We start from the raw sequence: 18,241 nt of genomic DNA, 5'->3' as shown, positions 1-18,241 counted from the left end.
CTGAAGAATTTAGTTTATTCAACACATATAAATACTGGATATTCAAGATGCATGAGGAACCTCCTGATGGCCTTTTAATTAGTAAGAAACCTGTAAACCACTTGGGCACAATTTGAAGCAACTTTACTGAATACTTTTTTATGCTTCTGCATATAAGATATAATTATGTATCAATTGAAGGTATTCCTATTTTCTAGCAGATTGTAATTGTAATGTAATATTTCAATAATCAGTTCTTTTCATCAAACAAATCCAATCTCTTCATCTTTAGTAGTACACACACACAAAAAAAAAGTTTATTTTATTCTTTTAAATTTTTTATTGAAAATAATTAAAAATATCATTAAGTATTTTTGAATTATATATTTAAGTAAATAAATGATTCATGGTTGTTCTTTACTTCCGCTACAATTAACAAATACTGGACGATGTAGAACTGTATTATTTAAAAAGTAACATTTATAGTAAAAAAATATCAATAATAATTCATATCATTTTTGTATTATATCTTTTCTATATTGTTAGTATTTTTATCAATCTAATTTGACCAGTTGACTCAATAGTTAGATCGTTAGATCGTTAGATCGATGACTTGATAACCTGGCTCTTTGGTTGGGTTGATCTCCAGAAAGGTTTAATATATGATTAGAAAAGATTGAAATAACAAGCCGCTATTATTCAACCCCTTAGTGATTTTAGCAACTCTGCCATTAATACTCTCAATTGTAGAGCTATAGAAATATCAATTTAGTCACCTTCAACAAAAATCAACGCATCTTAGTTTTATACATACACCATTATGAATCAGGCTGTTTATTAGTTATGTCAACATCTATAAACAAACTATGGATGCAATCATCTATGAAGTGGTTGCACCTTCAAAGAGAGATGATTCGACGCCAAGAAAACTGTTGTTGTCAAAAAAACACAGTTAAAGGCAAGGAAGCAAAGGCAGAATTGACATGGTGAGGTGTCTTTTTTTCACCTTAATTTTCACAAAGAAGGGTATCAGCAAGACAGCTAAGCCAGACCCCGGTCCCAAATTTCTCCCGTCGGAAAGCTTCAAGCTTTGGCCGATCGAAGACTGGTCTGACCCAACGACGACTCTGCAGGACCGATCTTGGCCCATCAAAATCAAAAATATTCATACAGAAATAAAGAAAACACACTAGATTTTAAATCAGGGAACTCCTGCCTAGTCAGAAGACAAAAATTAGCTCAAGAATTTGGCAGGGGCCGCGCGGACGCGTACCCCCACTACCACAAATTATGACGTCCACTCTCCCACTTGGGGAGATGGTAGGCCAGGGCCCCCACCAAGTGCAATGTGGGCCCCTGACCTAGGCCATGGGCCTTCAGGATCACCCATCGACCCCGTCCAGGTAAGTATGGTTGAACGTACAACGGGCGCCTCCTTTTATAGACCGTCGGCCCTCTCGTGCTGCCCGCGTTCCCGATGTGGGACTAAAAGAGCCCTGCATCGCATGATCGGCGAATGCTCGTTGAAATAAAAGCCCGGCCACCCCCAGAACATCCATTCTTGTGATAATAAATTTACAACCACATTCAAAGTAACGAAACAACTGACAAACTTCTGGCCATAGGCTTGATAGTTAGCAGCACTTGTCTGCAGGATTGCTTAATTGTTGCAACAAACAAGTTCCTTCCCCCCGCAGCCAAGTATATAAAATCTCTTGCTAAATCACAAGATCTGGCTAATCTGTGATCATCCTCTAAATCTGAATCTTTTTAGCCAAACTACGATTGTTAGAGCTCTCCTAGAATTACTGCACCAGCAAAATATCTCAAGATTGCATAATTGATCGACTGGAATATTAATGTTAAATTGAATGTTTTCACTTATATATATTCCCGTTCCATTTCTCTTACTTGTTTCAAATAAAATAAACTAAAAAGATTGTTTTACGATGTCTGGATTGTGAGAAGAGAGAGAGAGAAAAAGAAAGAGAGTTAAGAAGGAAAGTGTGTGAAGAAAGGGGCTGTGAGCTTGAATGATACTACTCAAATAAACTCTCAGTTGCATGATCTTGTCATTTTTCTGGATTTACAACATGTAGCCAAACTTTATTTTAGATAAAGCATACATTGCAAAATCACAAAATATCATGATTACGAATTACATGCAAGCAGGTAGGTCTCCGCCAGCCTTTCCTTTCGTTATCAGAAGCTTATCGGTGCATCATATTATGTTCTCAAACAAGCTACCTTCCCATTCAAGAAGTTACCAAGGCACCCTGCCGGGCATGAAGAAATATATCTTTTAAGATGATAGACTAATAGAATTATTAAATAAATAACAAGAACACGATGCTGAAAAGATTCCTGACGTAAATCTTGGCTTGCATATATGATGGCAGAAGCTACAAGCATACACATCCTGAACCAAAGATATAGTAGTAAAGGTCTTTTCGGTTTCCATATCATTTTGTTCTATTATTAAGAAAAGCAACAATTGCTCCAAAACATATCTTTGAAAATCGATAACGTCAGAAAAAGAGAAAAACGAAAGAAGAAGAAGAGACCAATACAAAGGCAATGCGAAGGAAAAATTAGCAAAGACAAATTAATTAATGATATGTTATGTCTTGGGGCATGGAATGCACACACCTTATGTATCAGAAGATGAAACTTTCAGCAATCTCTTGCAGTCTATATTTCAGTTAGAGAAGTAAAAAACGAGGAAAAGGAAAAGGGAAAGTAGAAGGGAGTCGTGGATTATATACGAGAAGGAAGAAGAGACGGCGGCCGTGGAGGAGGTGGAGGAAGAATCGCTACGTTAGTCCATGACCTGGGGACTCGTGGCGAAGAGCTTCCGTTGCCGGCGACGGCGAGATCAGGTGCAGAGGAGAGGGGAGGAATCTCTACGTTAATCCGGACTGGTGTCTTCTATCGCCGCATCCTCCGAACTTTGGGGGGGGGGGGGGGGGGCGGCCGCCAGCGGTGGCGTTGTTCCGCTAACGGCAGCGGAGGCGGCGGAGCGGGGGTACACGGATATGTGGTTTGTGTGGACACGTGAGGACAGGCGCATAAAATTTCTAGGCGGATGTAAATCAGTATACGAATCAATATGCTGACAGCTGCCGCTGCGCATGGTGTCGTATGCAGGTTACCGTCCCCGAGGAACCGGCCTGCAAGTGGGCCGGGCCGGGCCATGCCCCAATCAAAATCTGGCTTTTTTGGGCTTTGGACCGGGCTTAGGCCTGAAAGTTTTTGGATTTTAAGGAGGTCAAAGACCACCCGAAATATACTTCCTTATGGTGACCCCAGAACCATGACATGTGCCGTGCAACCAAAAGCCCTTCGCTAGTCCTTTAATCACGTATTGTTAATTACCTGATCTTTCAGACGACAGAGAACCACGCATCTCTGTTAAGAATATGTCAATACTGTAGATCTTCAGATAAACATTAATCTGAACCTTAACTTAAGATCATAGTATATTAAATCACTCATATGGAAACTTACTAGTAGATCTGTTAATTCAAAATAGTGTTTTAAAGTGCAAAATTGAAACCGTCTATACTTAGGTCATTCAAGAAAAAATAATTATATATATGCGCAGCCCGCTTAGTTCACATGGTAGCCAACACTTTAGAGGGATCTTGAAGTGCACAAGAAATGATCAGTTGCCTGCTAGTTTTAGTCCTTGAGCTCATTTAGCGAGGCCAGAAAAGAGAAATAAGGCCCCATTAAGAGCAACTCAAAATAGGAGATTGGAAAATCGCTTAAACTGCATGAATTTTGACAAAAACCTTCAGAGAATTATCTTTTATGGAAATCACCTTGTCCACAAGCTTCTGAATCATTCTTGAGAAATGATGCCATTCTGTCTCCTTCACAAATATACATTTCGTCACAGTACCTAACTTTGAAAGAAAAGCCTCCATGCACAAAATATCCACTCTTATGACAAAAAAAAAAATAGCAACACAAATTGAGATATTAAATTGATGGAACTACGAATAGGCTATTGATAAAGAATTGTTAACTGCTACAACATTAAATCCCATTTCCTGGAAGCCAAGAGCATGCACAACGTTACACCCATCAAGCACTATTGCCCAAATAAGTGTGCTTGCTAGTTCTCAATCTGTACCTGGAGAGAGCGAGAGGGGAGGTATATTTCTTCCTGAAGACAACAGGGAATAAGCTGCATAAACTTTATGAAAGCGACATTGGCTTATCGCATAACAATTGCTTCCTACTAGCATGTGGGCCTTCAGTTGTGTCCCACAGCTTTGTCCTCCACCCCATGGCCTCTGTAATTTCTTGAATCTCATCCATAATGTATTTTGAGTCAGTAATATACGCCCGCCCGCCAGGTCTTAATATGCGATCCATCTCCAGTAAGATGCTTGAGATGTTGCACCTGACAATAGGAGAGATTAGTATAGGTAGTTGCTACAATGGAATAAGCCTACCTGCTTCCATATCCTGAGTACAATGACTGATCTAGACCAACTGGTTTCTAACATATCAAAAAAGGCCCATAGAAAGCCCGTAATGAGGATTGTCACCAACCAAGGTTTACCACAGTTACCAGCTAGAATAAATGTATTTTCATAAATAGTCAACCCCAATATTTTCGTGAGGGTAAAAATGGACAGAAAGCAACTGTGTAAGAAGACATAAACCGAACTGACATGGATATCAAAATATAACCATGCAAATTAAAATTTCTGACTACAAAAACTCATAGTTGATAGTACCTTTTTTGCTCTCTGGAGAACAGGCCAAAAGCATGCAGTAGATCATAAGTTCTTGGATATGTATCAAATGGTTCGCACCTGTAGAAGAAAATATTTGTCTATTTTAAGGTAATGATAGATTACAATGGACTGATTGGAAAGCCTACTTTAAACAAATTAAATGTATGACCAATGCGTTGAATATCAATTATATATCTGATGTTAAGTCCAATGGTGGAAGGACTTTGGACAAAATGTAAAAAGCATAAAGTGAAGAAGAGGTAGCTGAACTGCAAGAACCATATGAACCTCAAAACACCTCAAGTTATCATACTATAGATTAGGTTCCATGCTCTGAAATAGTATTACATAGTTTTGCATAGAAAGACTAGTAGGATTCAAGGTCTGCAGATCCTAGGCAGACAATCCAATGCGATAGTTTACTGTATCAATCTAATAGCTTAGATAAAGCAGATGAAGGTTTTTAGTTGAGATACAAGATATTTGGCATGCTTATTTGATCAAAGCTAGTATAATTCAGCTTAATACAAGGCCTAGATGAATCTAAGCACATATAAACATGTATAGCTGCAAATCATGCATAAAATGATGAAGAAATTGTCTCTAACTATGTCACATCCATCAAAAGAAAGAAAACAGTCTAAAGTTCCCCATCTTTAATATTCAAACTGAAACATGATAGCTAGTCATTTTTCTTCTTTAAATGATAGAGATAAGACAGTGGAGAGCTCTTACCAGTCATGTGTCACTCCTATGAGTCCACGATCATATATTACAGGCAACGTGTTTGGATCACTAACTGGGACAACATTCATCGCCCAGCAATCTATCTGATTGTTAATTAACGCAGCTGCAAACCTGCCACAAAAATGGTGATGCATGATCATATAACAAGGAATACCAGCTCAGCAGCATGATGCAGTAGGGAGAGCAAAAGTGAAGAATGATTAGTTTTTCTTTTCCTTTCTAGTCAGTAAATCCAGAACTAAACAAATTATGAAGCAGAAATAAAATAGCATGGTAATAGGAATAGAGCAAAGCCATAGAAAGGATGATATGAGGGCCATGGTACATCAAAAGGGAGGCAAAAGGCAAAAAAATTACAGAAAAAGGATCTGCACAGGTAACACTTCACTAACGAAAAGACTGACCGTCATCTATTTGCTATTTCCAGAAGGTGATAAGATAGCAACTGTACCAAAAGATCAATCTTATTACTATCTAAGCACTCTGCATAGCCAGCAATAGTAGAAATTTCGGTTATAAAATATATGAGACTTTTAAATGAATTGATTTCTCCACTATGATTAGACCAAGGGTACATTGAATTGTCCCAAACCAGGCAGTTCGAGCCATACTAAACTGAACCAATCAAGAACCGGGACGATTCAAGTGTCACTCACCCCTTCCTCCGATGCCCCCGACCCTCCGTTCTCTCTCTCTCTCTCTCTCTCTCTCCTCCCCTCCCTCCCTCTCTCCTCTCCTTCCCCCCTTCCACCATGATCAAGCTCCATCGCGTGCGTCAGTCGCTCATCTTGCTCGCTCGATTGCTTGTCTCGATAGCTCAGTCACTCATCTTGCTCACACAGCTGCTAGTCTCGCTCCACTTTGACACCGATCAATGCCGATTGACGTTGATCGATGCCTAGGTAAGCCCATTCACCTCTCTCTCCCTATCCCTCTCCCTCCATTCCCCGCTCTCTCCCCATCCCTCTCCCTAGTTTAGCATACCCCGGCATGGTATGGTACGAACCTGAACCCTACCAAACCAGTCACCGGCGGACACAAGCCTTGGATTTGGTCTAGCAAACCTTGATTAGACCAACTAATTTTCTCAAAATCTAATGAAATAGTTTGATTTGTGCAAACAAGTGGGTTTCAATCAACTATGGATTAGGACCATGAGCCAGCGTCCAAATGCAATAGACAAGTACTACACTGAACCCATCTTAGAAGCTTGTTCCTACTCTTGCTACGGCTTCCCAGCATTTTTATGCCATCTTATATAGTTATATCAAGTATCTTTTATCCAAAATCAGTTTTAACTGTACAAAAATGCACCAGTCATTATTCTATAAATAATTTGAATTTGCAGATTATTTATGTTGTCAATAATTTTAAATAAATAATAATTAAATATCTATAATATGCTTAAGTTTTGAAAGCATCTATTTCGCATGCCACACCTGCCCCCTAACTCATTAAACTAAGGGCCCAAATAAACAATCAAATCAACCACTATGAAAATTAATCTTTTTCTACCAGTACTTAAGATCAATTCAAACCGGTCAATGTTAAAAATCAAATCATCCTAGCCTAGAGAAATAACTTAGAGATACTTAATCTGGAATAGCATCATTTCTTTAGAAATATTATATTTACTAGTATGGTTACAGGATCTTGTAAAATTCAGCCAATATACTGGATAAAAAACTGAGATAATTTAAAAAACCATGTCAAGCACATAGCATTTCTAGTTCACATCCTAATCCTCATTTTTTCCCTGTCTAATAACACTTTGATCAATAAAATTATCAACATAATCAGCTTAACAGGGAAGATCAACAGAGGGAGAAAAAAACCTCCATCAACTTAATTGCTTAGTGAATACAGCAGAGACACATTGTTCATGGACCAAGTCCATCTACCCTATAGAAATACTCTCCTTTCAGTAGTCTATAGAAATAGAAGAACTATCTGAATGATATATTTCATTACTGCTTACAAAGTTTTCTTCTAAGTTGCTTTATTTTGGTCAAGATATCATTAGTTATCCGATTATATTGCATTTCAGACTTGAAATTATTGATGTTTTTCAATTGCTTCAAAAGTACGAGAATGCAATTTACATAATGATAAACATACATTAATCAAGTTATTCCTAGTAAATTCTAATATCTCCATTATTTGATCTGTTACTCTTTTTTTAAGTGTGTGAATTTTTGTATTGAATGTTTCTAAATCAGGTTTTCACAAAGGTTGCTGAAAGCATCTTAAAGCATCATGTTGTCAAGTATCACATTAACACTCCAAAGTAGAAGGATGAAGGGGAAAATTTTACCCTCCAAATCCAGCTCTCATATCCATCACATTTCGCAAATTCATTTCATTCCAATGGAAAACCGAGACATAGCCTGAAATAATGTCATTCCAGTATCTTGTCTCTGCTTCGAAGAGCTCATTTTTTGCTGCATAAAAATCCATCTCAACACCTTGAAGCCTTTGTGGTGGCACATGTAAGCGAGCAGGCCATGCTGTAATATTTGCTCCATAACCATTCTCAGGAAGTCGGCTGACGCACGCTTTTAGATCAACATACCTGCAGAAAGCATGGAGCTACTTACAGAACATACTGAGAAAATGAAGAAAATTGAAGAAAAATAAACATGGAAAACATCATGCAGTGCATTTTTGGTGAACAGAAGAAAACAAAATTTCTTGCTAAATCAGGGGATCTTGTTACTCAGTTATGATCCTAGATCTATTTTCAGCCAAAACTAATAATTTTCAGAGGTCTACAAGAGTTGATGCACCTTAAAAAAAAAGGTCTCAAGAATGCATAGTTTGCTACACTAAAAGATTTTAGGCTGTAACTGAAGGTTTTCACTTTAAATTCATGTTTTTTTTATTTTCTTGTTTTGAATTAAATAATTTAAAGTATTAAAAAAAAGATTTATAAGAGGTCATCAGTTGTAACATAGAGAAATCCAAGTAGGGAAGGATAAGATGGAAGGGCTTGTGAATTTGATTTCTTTTTTTTCAAAAAAAAAGGAATAGATAATGGTGGGAGTGGAGAGGGGTGTGGATCAGGAGACCCAAGTCCAGCTGGCTTGTGATATTCAAAATTACTACTCAAACAAATCTCCAATTGCATGACTTAGGCATTATGTGAATTTCCAGAACATAGCGGAATTCAATTTGAATACAGTTATAACTGGCAAAAACATGAATATCGCAAAAATATCATGGCCATGCATTATATTGAAATGTAGAAAAGCCACTGCCAACCGTTCCTTTTCTTCCTAAAAGTTCAACTTATGTACCACATATATGCTATCTTTCCATTCAACAAGTCAACAACAATCCAAGGTGACTAATAGGGATAATAATGATCTTTTAAGATGATAGTTTGTTATAATTAGTAAAATAAACAGTGAGAATAAGATTCTGAGAATAAGCTTCACAGAACTTCTTAAGAAGGATTTTCAACTGCATATATGGTTGGCAGAGAAGGTGGGGATGCCTAGAAGAAGCTTCTAGTCTGCAACTCATTATTTGTCTAAAATTCCTAAACTAAACAAAATTCCTAAACTAAACAAGAGCATTATATAGAAAACATTTTTGGATCCTTTCCTACAATACTGCAAGCTTAAAGGATTTAAAGATACCAAACATTATTTGGGTCATCCTCTGCATCACATAGTGGAGGTCGGACGTCAGAACTGCGACTCATATAGCAAGAGTTGTTTAAAGGCTTTTGCCATATTGCAATATATCCCTCCTTCTTCACAAGTTCCCAACAAATACGAGCCGTAAGGTTCTCCATCTCTATACACATAAATCACATCAGATCCACATGCAGAGAAACAATAAAAAGATTCATCAACGCACTCACAGATATAACCAGACAAAAGAAACCTATTGATTCTAAAGATATATATACTCTGACCTTGTATTTCTGTGGATAAAATAGGAGAAGAAAAGGTATTATTAATAAGGAAATTATTGATTCTTAAAATGGATATGCTGAAACCTTATATTTCTACAGATAAAATAGGATTTGGCAAGGTGTTATTTATTCTGAAGATAGATATCCTAAAACCTTATATATCTATGAATAAAATAGGAGTGAGAAAAGTCATTATTTATGTAATTTTTATTTCTACAAGGGGGTTTAAAAAGAACTAAATTTGATATTTCAGTATCGCAAAGAAATTTATAAAATCTTGATAATTTTCTTATTCAGTTCAACATGTGGAAACTCACACTGCATATGTGCAACTGTCCTCAATTTCTACTGTTATTGACAGGATCAATAGAAAAGAATATTTCTGTGCCTGTTATTGACAGGACTGATAGAAAAGAATATTTCTGTGCAGCCAATCGAAAAAGATGGATCCTTTTGCTGAAACAAAAAAAATTAGAGGAGCACTTCATCAAGCACTTCGTCATCTTATGAATAAGGGTTTTCAGTCGAGAAAACAATAGTTACATAATTAAATGTAAAATCTTCAGGGCAGATTTTCTCTTTTAATAAAAGAGTTGTTTGCACACTGAAAAATTACAGAGTTATTGAAAACCATGCAGAATAGGACATTAAATGAGCATAAGAACTAACAAAAGGATATTTACTTGGATGATCTCAAATTAAATGTTCAAACATCAAAGGTATCTAGACCCATGGTATTTAAGCAACAAAAATGATATAGCTACTTTAAAATACCCCTTGACCCCCTCAAGTTATTCCGATTTGCACATGGACTCTCTTGACTACAAAAACTTGCAACTAGAACCTTCAAGTTACTTGAATGATCCAATTTGACCCTACCATTTAGTAGAGGAAGGAAAAAGAGATGGAGCTCAAATTGCCCTCTCCTCGACAAAATGCCGCTTTGACTCTGCCTCCCTCGACCCCCTCCTTCACCTCCTTGTCCATTGGAGGGTGGGCAAGCTTCTAGCGGCACGTGCTTCGAAAGCTTAGCTTGGAGCTGTATTCCCCAATCTCGATTTAGCCGCTCTAACCGATGGTAAGAATTCTATCCTTTGTGATTCAGCTTATGCCTACTAAAAACCACCCTCCATAGGCAAGGTTTGACATCCTATGTTCGAGGTCGATTTTTCAAAGTATCGAAATGTTCTAAAGCTAGAAGTTGATGATTATCCTTTTTTCAGTGAGAAGTCAATTCTGCTAAGCTTTAGCCAGCACTAACCCGGTTTCTAAAGCAGAAGAGGAATAAATAGGAGCATTACTGCTGCTACGAGCTAGAAGGCATTGGTGTTTGCTATAGGCTAGGTCTACATCTGCTGAAGGCACCAGAAATAAGAGGGCCAAGCGAATAGCTTGATGACATTCCATTCTCAGCATCTCTCCCCACATTGCCCCCGCCCCCAAGCCCGACTTCTCCTTTGACAAGGGTATGCTGGCAATGGTGAACAAGATCAAGGAGGCCTTGGAGGGAAATGACGTCCTAGTCAAGATCAACACCATAAGGGCCATCATGCTCCTCAATGGCGAGACTCTCCTCTGGCTCTTCATCACCACGGTGGGCTCCTGCACAATTGCAAAAAAGGTCCACCATGCAGGCATGGTGCTCCATCCCTTAGTGCTATGTTGTGCTCCTTTGACATTGACTTGAACAACATCCTTGCTTAACCAAGCTAGCATGACTATAACCAATAAAATACTAATGAAAGTTATATCATTTCGCTCGTACCCAGCTTCTTTCATCTCTAAGAAGAGACCAAGGACAGCTACACCATCCCCTTGCATCCCATATCCATTTATCATCACATTTCTATGTGTTTGGATCCTTGTCTTTTGAGCCACCAAACAGCTCTCTTGCACTTCCCCACATTGCAAACATGTATAACAAGAAATTGCTCACAGATATGTTCTTCACAAAGCCCTCGTGAGCATCAAAACCCATCACACGTTGTGCTAAATCTAGGACTTCTAACTACGAGCATTTTGAGATAACATTGCCGCAAAGTCATGCCTTGTTTTCCATTCAAAGCATTTCCTGAGAAGAATTAAACATTTCTTCTACATGTGTTTGCTTTGGATATAGAAAGACATCAGAGTATTTCATGCTACAGCATTACTTCGTCCACCATCTCAAAGAGTAGATGGCATTTTCTTCCTTGCGCCAATAGTTGACATTAGTCTATTGACACAAGGGCAGCAATGGCCAAGATCTTAGCATTTGATTTTAATAGATAATGCTAAAGAGATTGTTTCAAGAAGGAAGAATCAGACACCGGTGTGACTAAAGTAGGCCTTGCATCAGCATGATGCGAGAGCTGAAAAACTTCAAGGGCTTCACCCCATTTCCCATTTAGATTCCAAACAACTAAATCTTTGATAGGTAATTCAAACAACATTCTACGGCTTGAATTAGGGAAGAAACCACTCTCCTGAATCAGTTGGAGAGCCTCAAAAACTTCTAGGCCAGACCCATTTGAACAATACCATGAAATCAATGCATTCCAGGAAACCAAACCTCTCTTAGGCATATTATTAGACACCCTTTTGATAATTGTGCTATGGACATAAAAGAGTTTCTTATCTTTTAGGTTGTTTGACTTGGGGATAGGCAGTAGGATACTGTCGGTAGAAGAGACAGTGGCACATCTCTATATCAGCCACCTTATTTAAGTCTAGGCATATACTCTTGCCAAAAATGGCCAGACCTGCTTAGGATTGGGTTTCTTCTCTACCTTCTTAGCAAATCCAACATTGGTATCTGAAAATCCTCTTCTATACCTCTTCTTCTATGCTGTCGTGGTTTGGTATCCAGCCAAGGTCAATTTGGAAGCCTTTCTCCAAAAAGGTCAACTTGGAAGCCAAATCCACTAATATTAGAGCAAGATTTTCACTCCCAAATTGTATAAATACACAAATATTAGAGCATTGTTGGAAGTAAGGAGGAAGAGCTTCTCTCCCAAAGAGCCATTGCATCACTCAATCTCCACCTAAGCCACCTCCTCTCTCTGTCTCTCTCTTCATCTCTAGCGAGGAGGCATTTGTGGCAAGCATTCATGGCCTCCTCCCTTTGGTCTAGTTGTGCTTTATTTCTTTTACTGGCCTATCAGATTATTCTAGAGTTTCTTTTACTATTAAGGGACATTTTGGACTTTTGAAGCACTACGTTAGCACTGTTTGTGGGATGAGAGATGGCTGTATCACATTTCATCGAATGCCTATGATAAGGAACCTGATTGCAATTTTTTATAGGCAAGAGGGTCCATGTCAGGCATACTTGAGGAGGTCAAGAGGTATTTTCCCAAATTTAAAATGGGAATGGAATTAAGGATAAGGGTAAAGAATTGAACTTATTTAACTTATTCAGATGACAGTGTCAAGGTAGATGACAGTCTCTTATTTATTACATTGTCAAACAAACAACAATGAAAAAAAAAGTACCGAGCACCCCGAAAAGTTAAAGGCTAAAAAAAGATTGTGCTAAATGCATTATCGAAACTATGCATCATTGGTGAATGCTACATGTATCAAACTCAGTCTATCCAATTTATAACAAAAAAATATAGAATTTGCTATGCATTAAAGTCAAATAAGGTCAATGTGTTAACTGACTATGATAAATTTTATATGAAAATAAGAACTCATAAAAGAGATGATATATGAGATGGTACAAATGCAAACATGTTTAACATATTCAAAAACTTGCCCATTGCAGCATGCTATCCGCCTATAAGCACCAATTACATCACAAAAACTTTGAACATAGAAGGAAGATACCTTTCCATGCCTCCTGCTGGCTCTCTTCATGTTTATAAACCGGTTGTGCAGCCCAAATAAAATATCCTCCAGCTCTTAGCATTCTGTTGACCTCGAGGAGCAAAACTCCATCTTCACCAAAAGTCGGAAATTTATCAGCACAAAGAAGCCAAGCAAATGTTAGCAATCACAACTTTACTCTTTCTAGAATTATATGTTTGAACTTTTTTTTAAGCAGGTATAAATATCTGAACTCAACACCAAAAAAATGACTGACATTTTATGGTCCTTGTTGTGAATATGCCATGGAACATGTCATGCAATTGAAAGTTGGCAGAGAATATACATCAATTTCACCAAGTTTAGAGATAGTGCAGATATATATCCATCAAGAGCAGTCGGACTAGTGAAGATCAGAATACAGTGCTTGCACTGCATGCTAGTGTCTTTATGGATGCATGTAAGAATAACTTCAAGATTTTAAAGCTTAGTGATTTTTAGGTTCAGTGAAAAAGGAAGAATGACATACCATCACGGGTCCAATTAATTCGACATCTTGAACAATGAATTAAGTCAAATGCCTGGCTTGGATACAATAACCGTCGTGTTGCAAAAGCTGCTATCATTGCTGGCACACCACGTTCGAGAGCAAATTGAATCTGATTTTCATGAACATCTTTTGGAGCAATGGACAAGGTGATGACATTGCGTGACAATAGAAAAGCACCAAAACTTGCCACACCACACCCAACATCCAGGGCAACACTTGTATGAGTACCAAATGCGATATCTCGGACCATCTGCATGTTTATGTGAGGAATAAGAAATATCAAACTCAGATAGACAAGATGAACATAAGTTAAAAACTAGACATTTTGGGCATTATGTAACCTTAGAAATCTGATCCAAGTACTGCTTTGCTCCATGTATAAACTGGGTTCCACCACCTGGAAATTTGAATTTGTCTTTATCCCTTGAAATCCAGTTTTGCCCTCCTTTATCTTCCACTAAGCGTGTATGTGGTACATTGCTATACCATACCTGTGATAAAATTTTAATTTGAGATAAGAGAGCATGTCAGAGTAAAAGTCTTCAGATGACAGCAAGATCTTCCAAAAGTAAATTGCATCAATAATGTGGATTGTATGATCTATCTATGAGGAAAGAAACAAAGGACCACTGATTCTCACATGTAGTTCAGTGACACTTCAAATGACACTTTAATTTGAAGATTGGGGTACGAGCTTCAGTTATCTTCTACTTTTTTTGGGATAAGAGTGTTGCATTTCAATTGGCACTTTCAAAGCTACTTAGGAGTCAAAAAAAAAAAACTTTGAATTTATGGCTGCAGCTTGCTCAAGGTTGCTCTAAAGGAAAAGAGATACAGGTATATTTAAAAACTCAAGATACAGTAACTTTAAAAAACTTGTGCCTCTCGAAATATTCAGTAAACAAAGTTTGTTACTCCTCTAGCAAATTACAAAGGTTGAGTTGGTAGCTACAAAATGCCACTTTACGAATTTTGATCGTATGGTGTAAGAGATGCTTGCAGCAGCAGAGCTAGGAGAAAAACAACAGCCATTTGGCTAGATTTTAAGCAAAAGAAGTTTTTAAAATTGAGCATCCTGACTTTTTCCAGGTTAACTTTCAAAATACTTTGATGTAGATATTGGTGAATTGGGTAGTTGACTACCTTTGGACTATATGATTTACTTCTCTATATAATTTTCCATTGTTCCACGGATTTTGTAAATTCCACCTTCTTGGTTCACTTGTCAGGTTTGGATCTCACGCTCCAAAAAGATGAATCTAGCTTTCAGAAGAAACCCATACTCAAAAATGAGGATTTATTTTTTTAAAAAAAAACATAGATGACATTAGCCTTCAACAAAGCCAAACTAGTTCAATGTTACCAGCCTCTCCTATTATCTAATGCTTAGGTATAAACCAACTTCTTCAATTTTCTCTCTTCAAAACAACAACTTTAAGAAGGTCTCCCACTAGAGAAGGCTAACCTCGTTGGCACTTATGCTACAGATGGCAGAAATGATTTTGTAATGGTTAGCGAACTTCATCGCATAATTGAATAATTAAAAAAATGCGTTTATATTAACTGAGTTTCTGTGTGCTATGCCGTAATTGTCAGATGCAACAGATCTTCTATCTTCAAATTATTCATGGGCGCTGCCCTATCAGAGCATAACATGTCTCGAAAGTTCTGTTAGTTGCATTCTGAGCTGGGGGCCTTATCAGAAGAGGACACGGGCTTGTCAGAAGAACATACATGCTCAGAGCCCCTTCCCTTGGAAATGGTTAATGCGTAGTTTGGAGGTATTGTAGTCAAAGATATTAACACATGGCAGTTAAAAAAAATCTGTTTCCTAGGCAGTCAGGTTGGCTCTGGTAAAAAATGCACGCAAGAAAGACTTGTGAATAATAGCGGATAAAAAAAGAAAAGGTGGGAGCATAAGAACAGTCGAAGCATGATGGGTAAACTAATTTTATAGTGTACGAATAGGAATCAGATTTTAGTGCAATCCTTACTTCCATTGTATTACTTTTTGAAAGATCAGACAAATACTACATTAAATTAATTGACCTTCTCTTGCAGTTTGCAACTTTTAGATTTTAAGTCCTCTTTATTCAGGCAATTAGAAACTGTACTAGTTGCTTAAACTTCAATTTAATTAGTTGAAATTAAACAAACAACATAAGTGCATTTTGCTGATTGGAGCTACAGAATATCTTGGCATTTTCAGAACTCAACCAAAAGGTACAAATTGGCCAAACCGATCATGCTTCCAAAGTCACGGGCTTCAATAATTAAATTAATCGAAGCAAAACTACAGCAAATCAACCACACCGAAGGAACAAGAAAACAGAACGCGTTCATGAAACACGATAGATACATTAATTGACAAATGGAGAAGAGAGTGAAACGGAGAAAGAGAATACCTCATCTCTGCTTCTAGGCCATGGAATCGGAGTCTTATATGTCTTCGGTGCAGGAACCAGACAGTCCAACCCTTTTCCTTCTGCTGGACAGTGCCGCTCAAACTTCTCTCCTCTCTCAGTCGATTTGAGCTTCTTGATCTCCTCCTCGTTATCCAAGCAAGGAATATACTCACTCATGCTCTTCGGACAGAGGTGAAACGTCTTAATCTTAACCCTGGCCCTCCCCTCCACCTCCACATTCCCATTCCCCATCTCATTCCCCGCTCCCCCATCGTCATCCACCAAATCCGGGTCGAACGACCCTACGTCGAAGTCCTCCCTCATCGTCCCATTCACGTCCACGATCCCGACCCTCGTCGGCGGGAGCGAGGGCGGAGGAGGAGGAGGAGGGTGAGGGGAGGGAAGCGCCTCCGGCGACTCGTCCTGCAGCGGCGGCGCTACGGCCGCGTCGGGTGCGAGGAGAGCGGAGAGGGTGAGCTTGTCGTTGGTGGAGACGGCGACGTAGGGGGAGTGGCGGTCGCCGACGGCGCCGCCGGTGTAGAAGACGAGCTGGGGGTAGCCGTCGGACCAGTGCCGGCCGAGGTAGAAGGCAACGACGGCGGTGAGGGCGAGGACGGTGATCCTCGCGAAGAGCGGCGTGTGGAAGACCTCTCCCAGCTCGCGAAGGCCTGTCATTCTTCTATATTCTCCACGAAACTCTCTGTGCTCTCGCTGGGGACAGGGGGAGCGAGGGCTTTTGGATCGAAGTTGAAGAAAGGGACACGAACGGGCGGTCAGCGCCGGATCTTGGAGCAGGGATCATGACCTGCCTCTCGGTCGCTTATAAACTTCAGAAGGCGATAAGGTCGTAAATTTTGGGATGCCTTCGAGGCTCCGAGGAGGTCCGGACTCCGAGCTCGGGTCGCAGATCCATCGGAGGCACGACTTTTAAAAACGAGATGTTGGGGTGCGATCTCGTCGACCGGTTTTTCTAGACGTTAACCAGCTTGGTTCGTGTGACTCGTACGATGTTCCCCACGTGGACGCCTCGACCCGTCCGACGCGGGCTTAACCTGCACTACATTGGATCTGTGGGAATCAGGTGTTGGGTGGGAGGGATTTCCTAATCCTGGTTGAATTTGGAACGGCTCAGCTTTGACTTAAATTTTTTTAAAATATTAAAAATTAATATAGATTTTTCTTGGGATTGGAATGTAACATGAGTACAACCCGTAAGATCAGTAGGCTAGATTTTTATTTATAAAATATTCAAAAATAATTTAAGTGGGCCTTTTCGAATCCCAAAATTATTTCTGAATATTTTATAAAAATAGATCCTAATTTAATCCGTAGTGTATGCTCTTACTTATTGTACTAACCTAATCTAGAATATTTAGAGAAATTTATAATAATTTGATAGATTTTTTGAATGATAATATCTAAAAAATAAACTTTTATCAACCAGTCTAATTGCGTCCTGCAATCCATTCAAGCTCTTGAACTCTTGCATGAGGTTTATGATTATGTTAGTTGAGTGACCCCTTTAAGCCATGCAAGTGGATGTCCAAAAGTCATATAGGGCGCGTAAAAGGTCTAATCTTTCTTTGGTAGTATATTTTATTATGTCCTTCCACTAATCGACATGCTTACTATCAATTTATCATCCGAAGGTTCGTAAGATTTGTCGGTCCTTTCGAGCTATCTATGTTTATCGAAAAGCAAACAATATGGCAGATTAGGTGGCATTTTATGCAGCGCATTATTCTCATAATTTTTTTTTTGGAGTAAATCAAATAGATATTTTTAATTTTTTTTACTATTTTTTTTGTTTTATTTATATATTTATTTATTTTTGGCTTTGTTGGCTGCTCTCACGAGAGTAATAATTTATTATCATGTTTTTTTTTTTTTTTTAACAATTCATTACGAACCTCCTCGCCCCGTTTCCTTTGTCTGAGTTCTTTTCAGAAAGCTCTGCGATTTTTCCGGCCGACGCCCTGACTCCCAACCCAAGAAGAGTATCCGCCCTCGCCCCATACACTTCCATGTCCACCGTTTCGCAAAGTCCTCCCTCTTCCATCCCCTCTTCGATCAAGAACCAAGGATAGGATTAGACGAG

General features: G+C 38.7%; 1 protein-coding gene and 1 non-coding gene across 2 annotated transcripts; both read right to left on the bottom strand.

Annotated features, from left to right (window-relative positions):
• Window positions 1-1,230: 1,230 nt before the first annotated feature.
• Window positions 1,231-1,390, bottom strand: LOC113463283 (U1 spliceosomal RNA). Its single transcript, XR_003387271.2, has one exon. It is a non-coding gene; the product is annotated as a U1 spliceosomal RNA (small nuclear RNA).
• A 2,578-nt stretch (window positions 1,391-3,968) lies between these two features.
• Window positions 3,969-17,091, bottom strand: LOC103715684 (putative methyltransferase PMT11). Its single transcript, XM_088702225.2, has 9 exons — window positions 16,144-17,091; window positions 14,080-14,229; window positions 13,718-13,988; window positions 13,210-13,320; window positions 9,119-9,278; window positions 7,792-8,049; window positions 5,466-5,588; window positions 4,731-4,808; window positions 3,969-4,390 (listed from the first exon to the last, which is right to left on the bottom strand). The coding sequence occupies exons 1-9, from the start codon at window positions 16,816-16,818 to the stop codon at window positions 4,183-4,185; spliced, it is 2,034 nt and encodes a 677-aa protein (XP_088558351.2). The 5' UTR covers window positions 16,819-17,091; the 3' UTR covers window positions 3,969-4,182.
• Window positions 17,092-18,241: the final 1,150 nt, after the last annotated feature.

The sequence above is a fragment of the Phoenix dactylifera genome, chromosome 8, assembly GCF_051530095.1.
Source record: "Phoenix dactylifera cultivar Ajwa chromosome 8, Ajwa_hap1_PhDact_Kaust_v1.1, whole genome shotgun sequence".
In the NCBI taxonomy this organism is placed as follows: domain Eukaryota; kingdom Viridiplantae; phylum Streptophyta; class Magnoliopsida; order Arecales; family Arecaceae; genus Phoenix; species Phoenix dactylifera.
Note: the sequence above shows the minus strand (reverse complement) of the source record. Positions and strands in the feature narration are given on the sequence as shown.

Excerpts from the sequence above, each read along its gene's own strand:
- LOC103715684 (XM_088702225.2), bottom strand. The coding sequence starts at position 16,818 with ATGACAGGCCTTCGCGAGCTGGGAGAGGTCTTCCACACGCCGCTCTTC. Across the intron at positions 14,230-16,143 it reads GGCCTAGAAGCAGAGATGAG|GTATGGTATAGCAATGTACC; the intron begins GTATTCTCTTTC and ends ATTTTATCACAG. Across the intron at positions 13,321-13,717 it reads AATTAATTGGACCCGTGATG|ATGGAGTTTTGCTCCTCGAG; the intron begins GTATGTCATTCT and ends CTTTTGGTGAAG.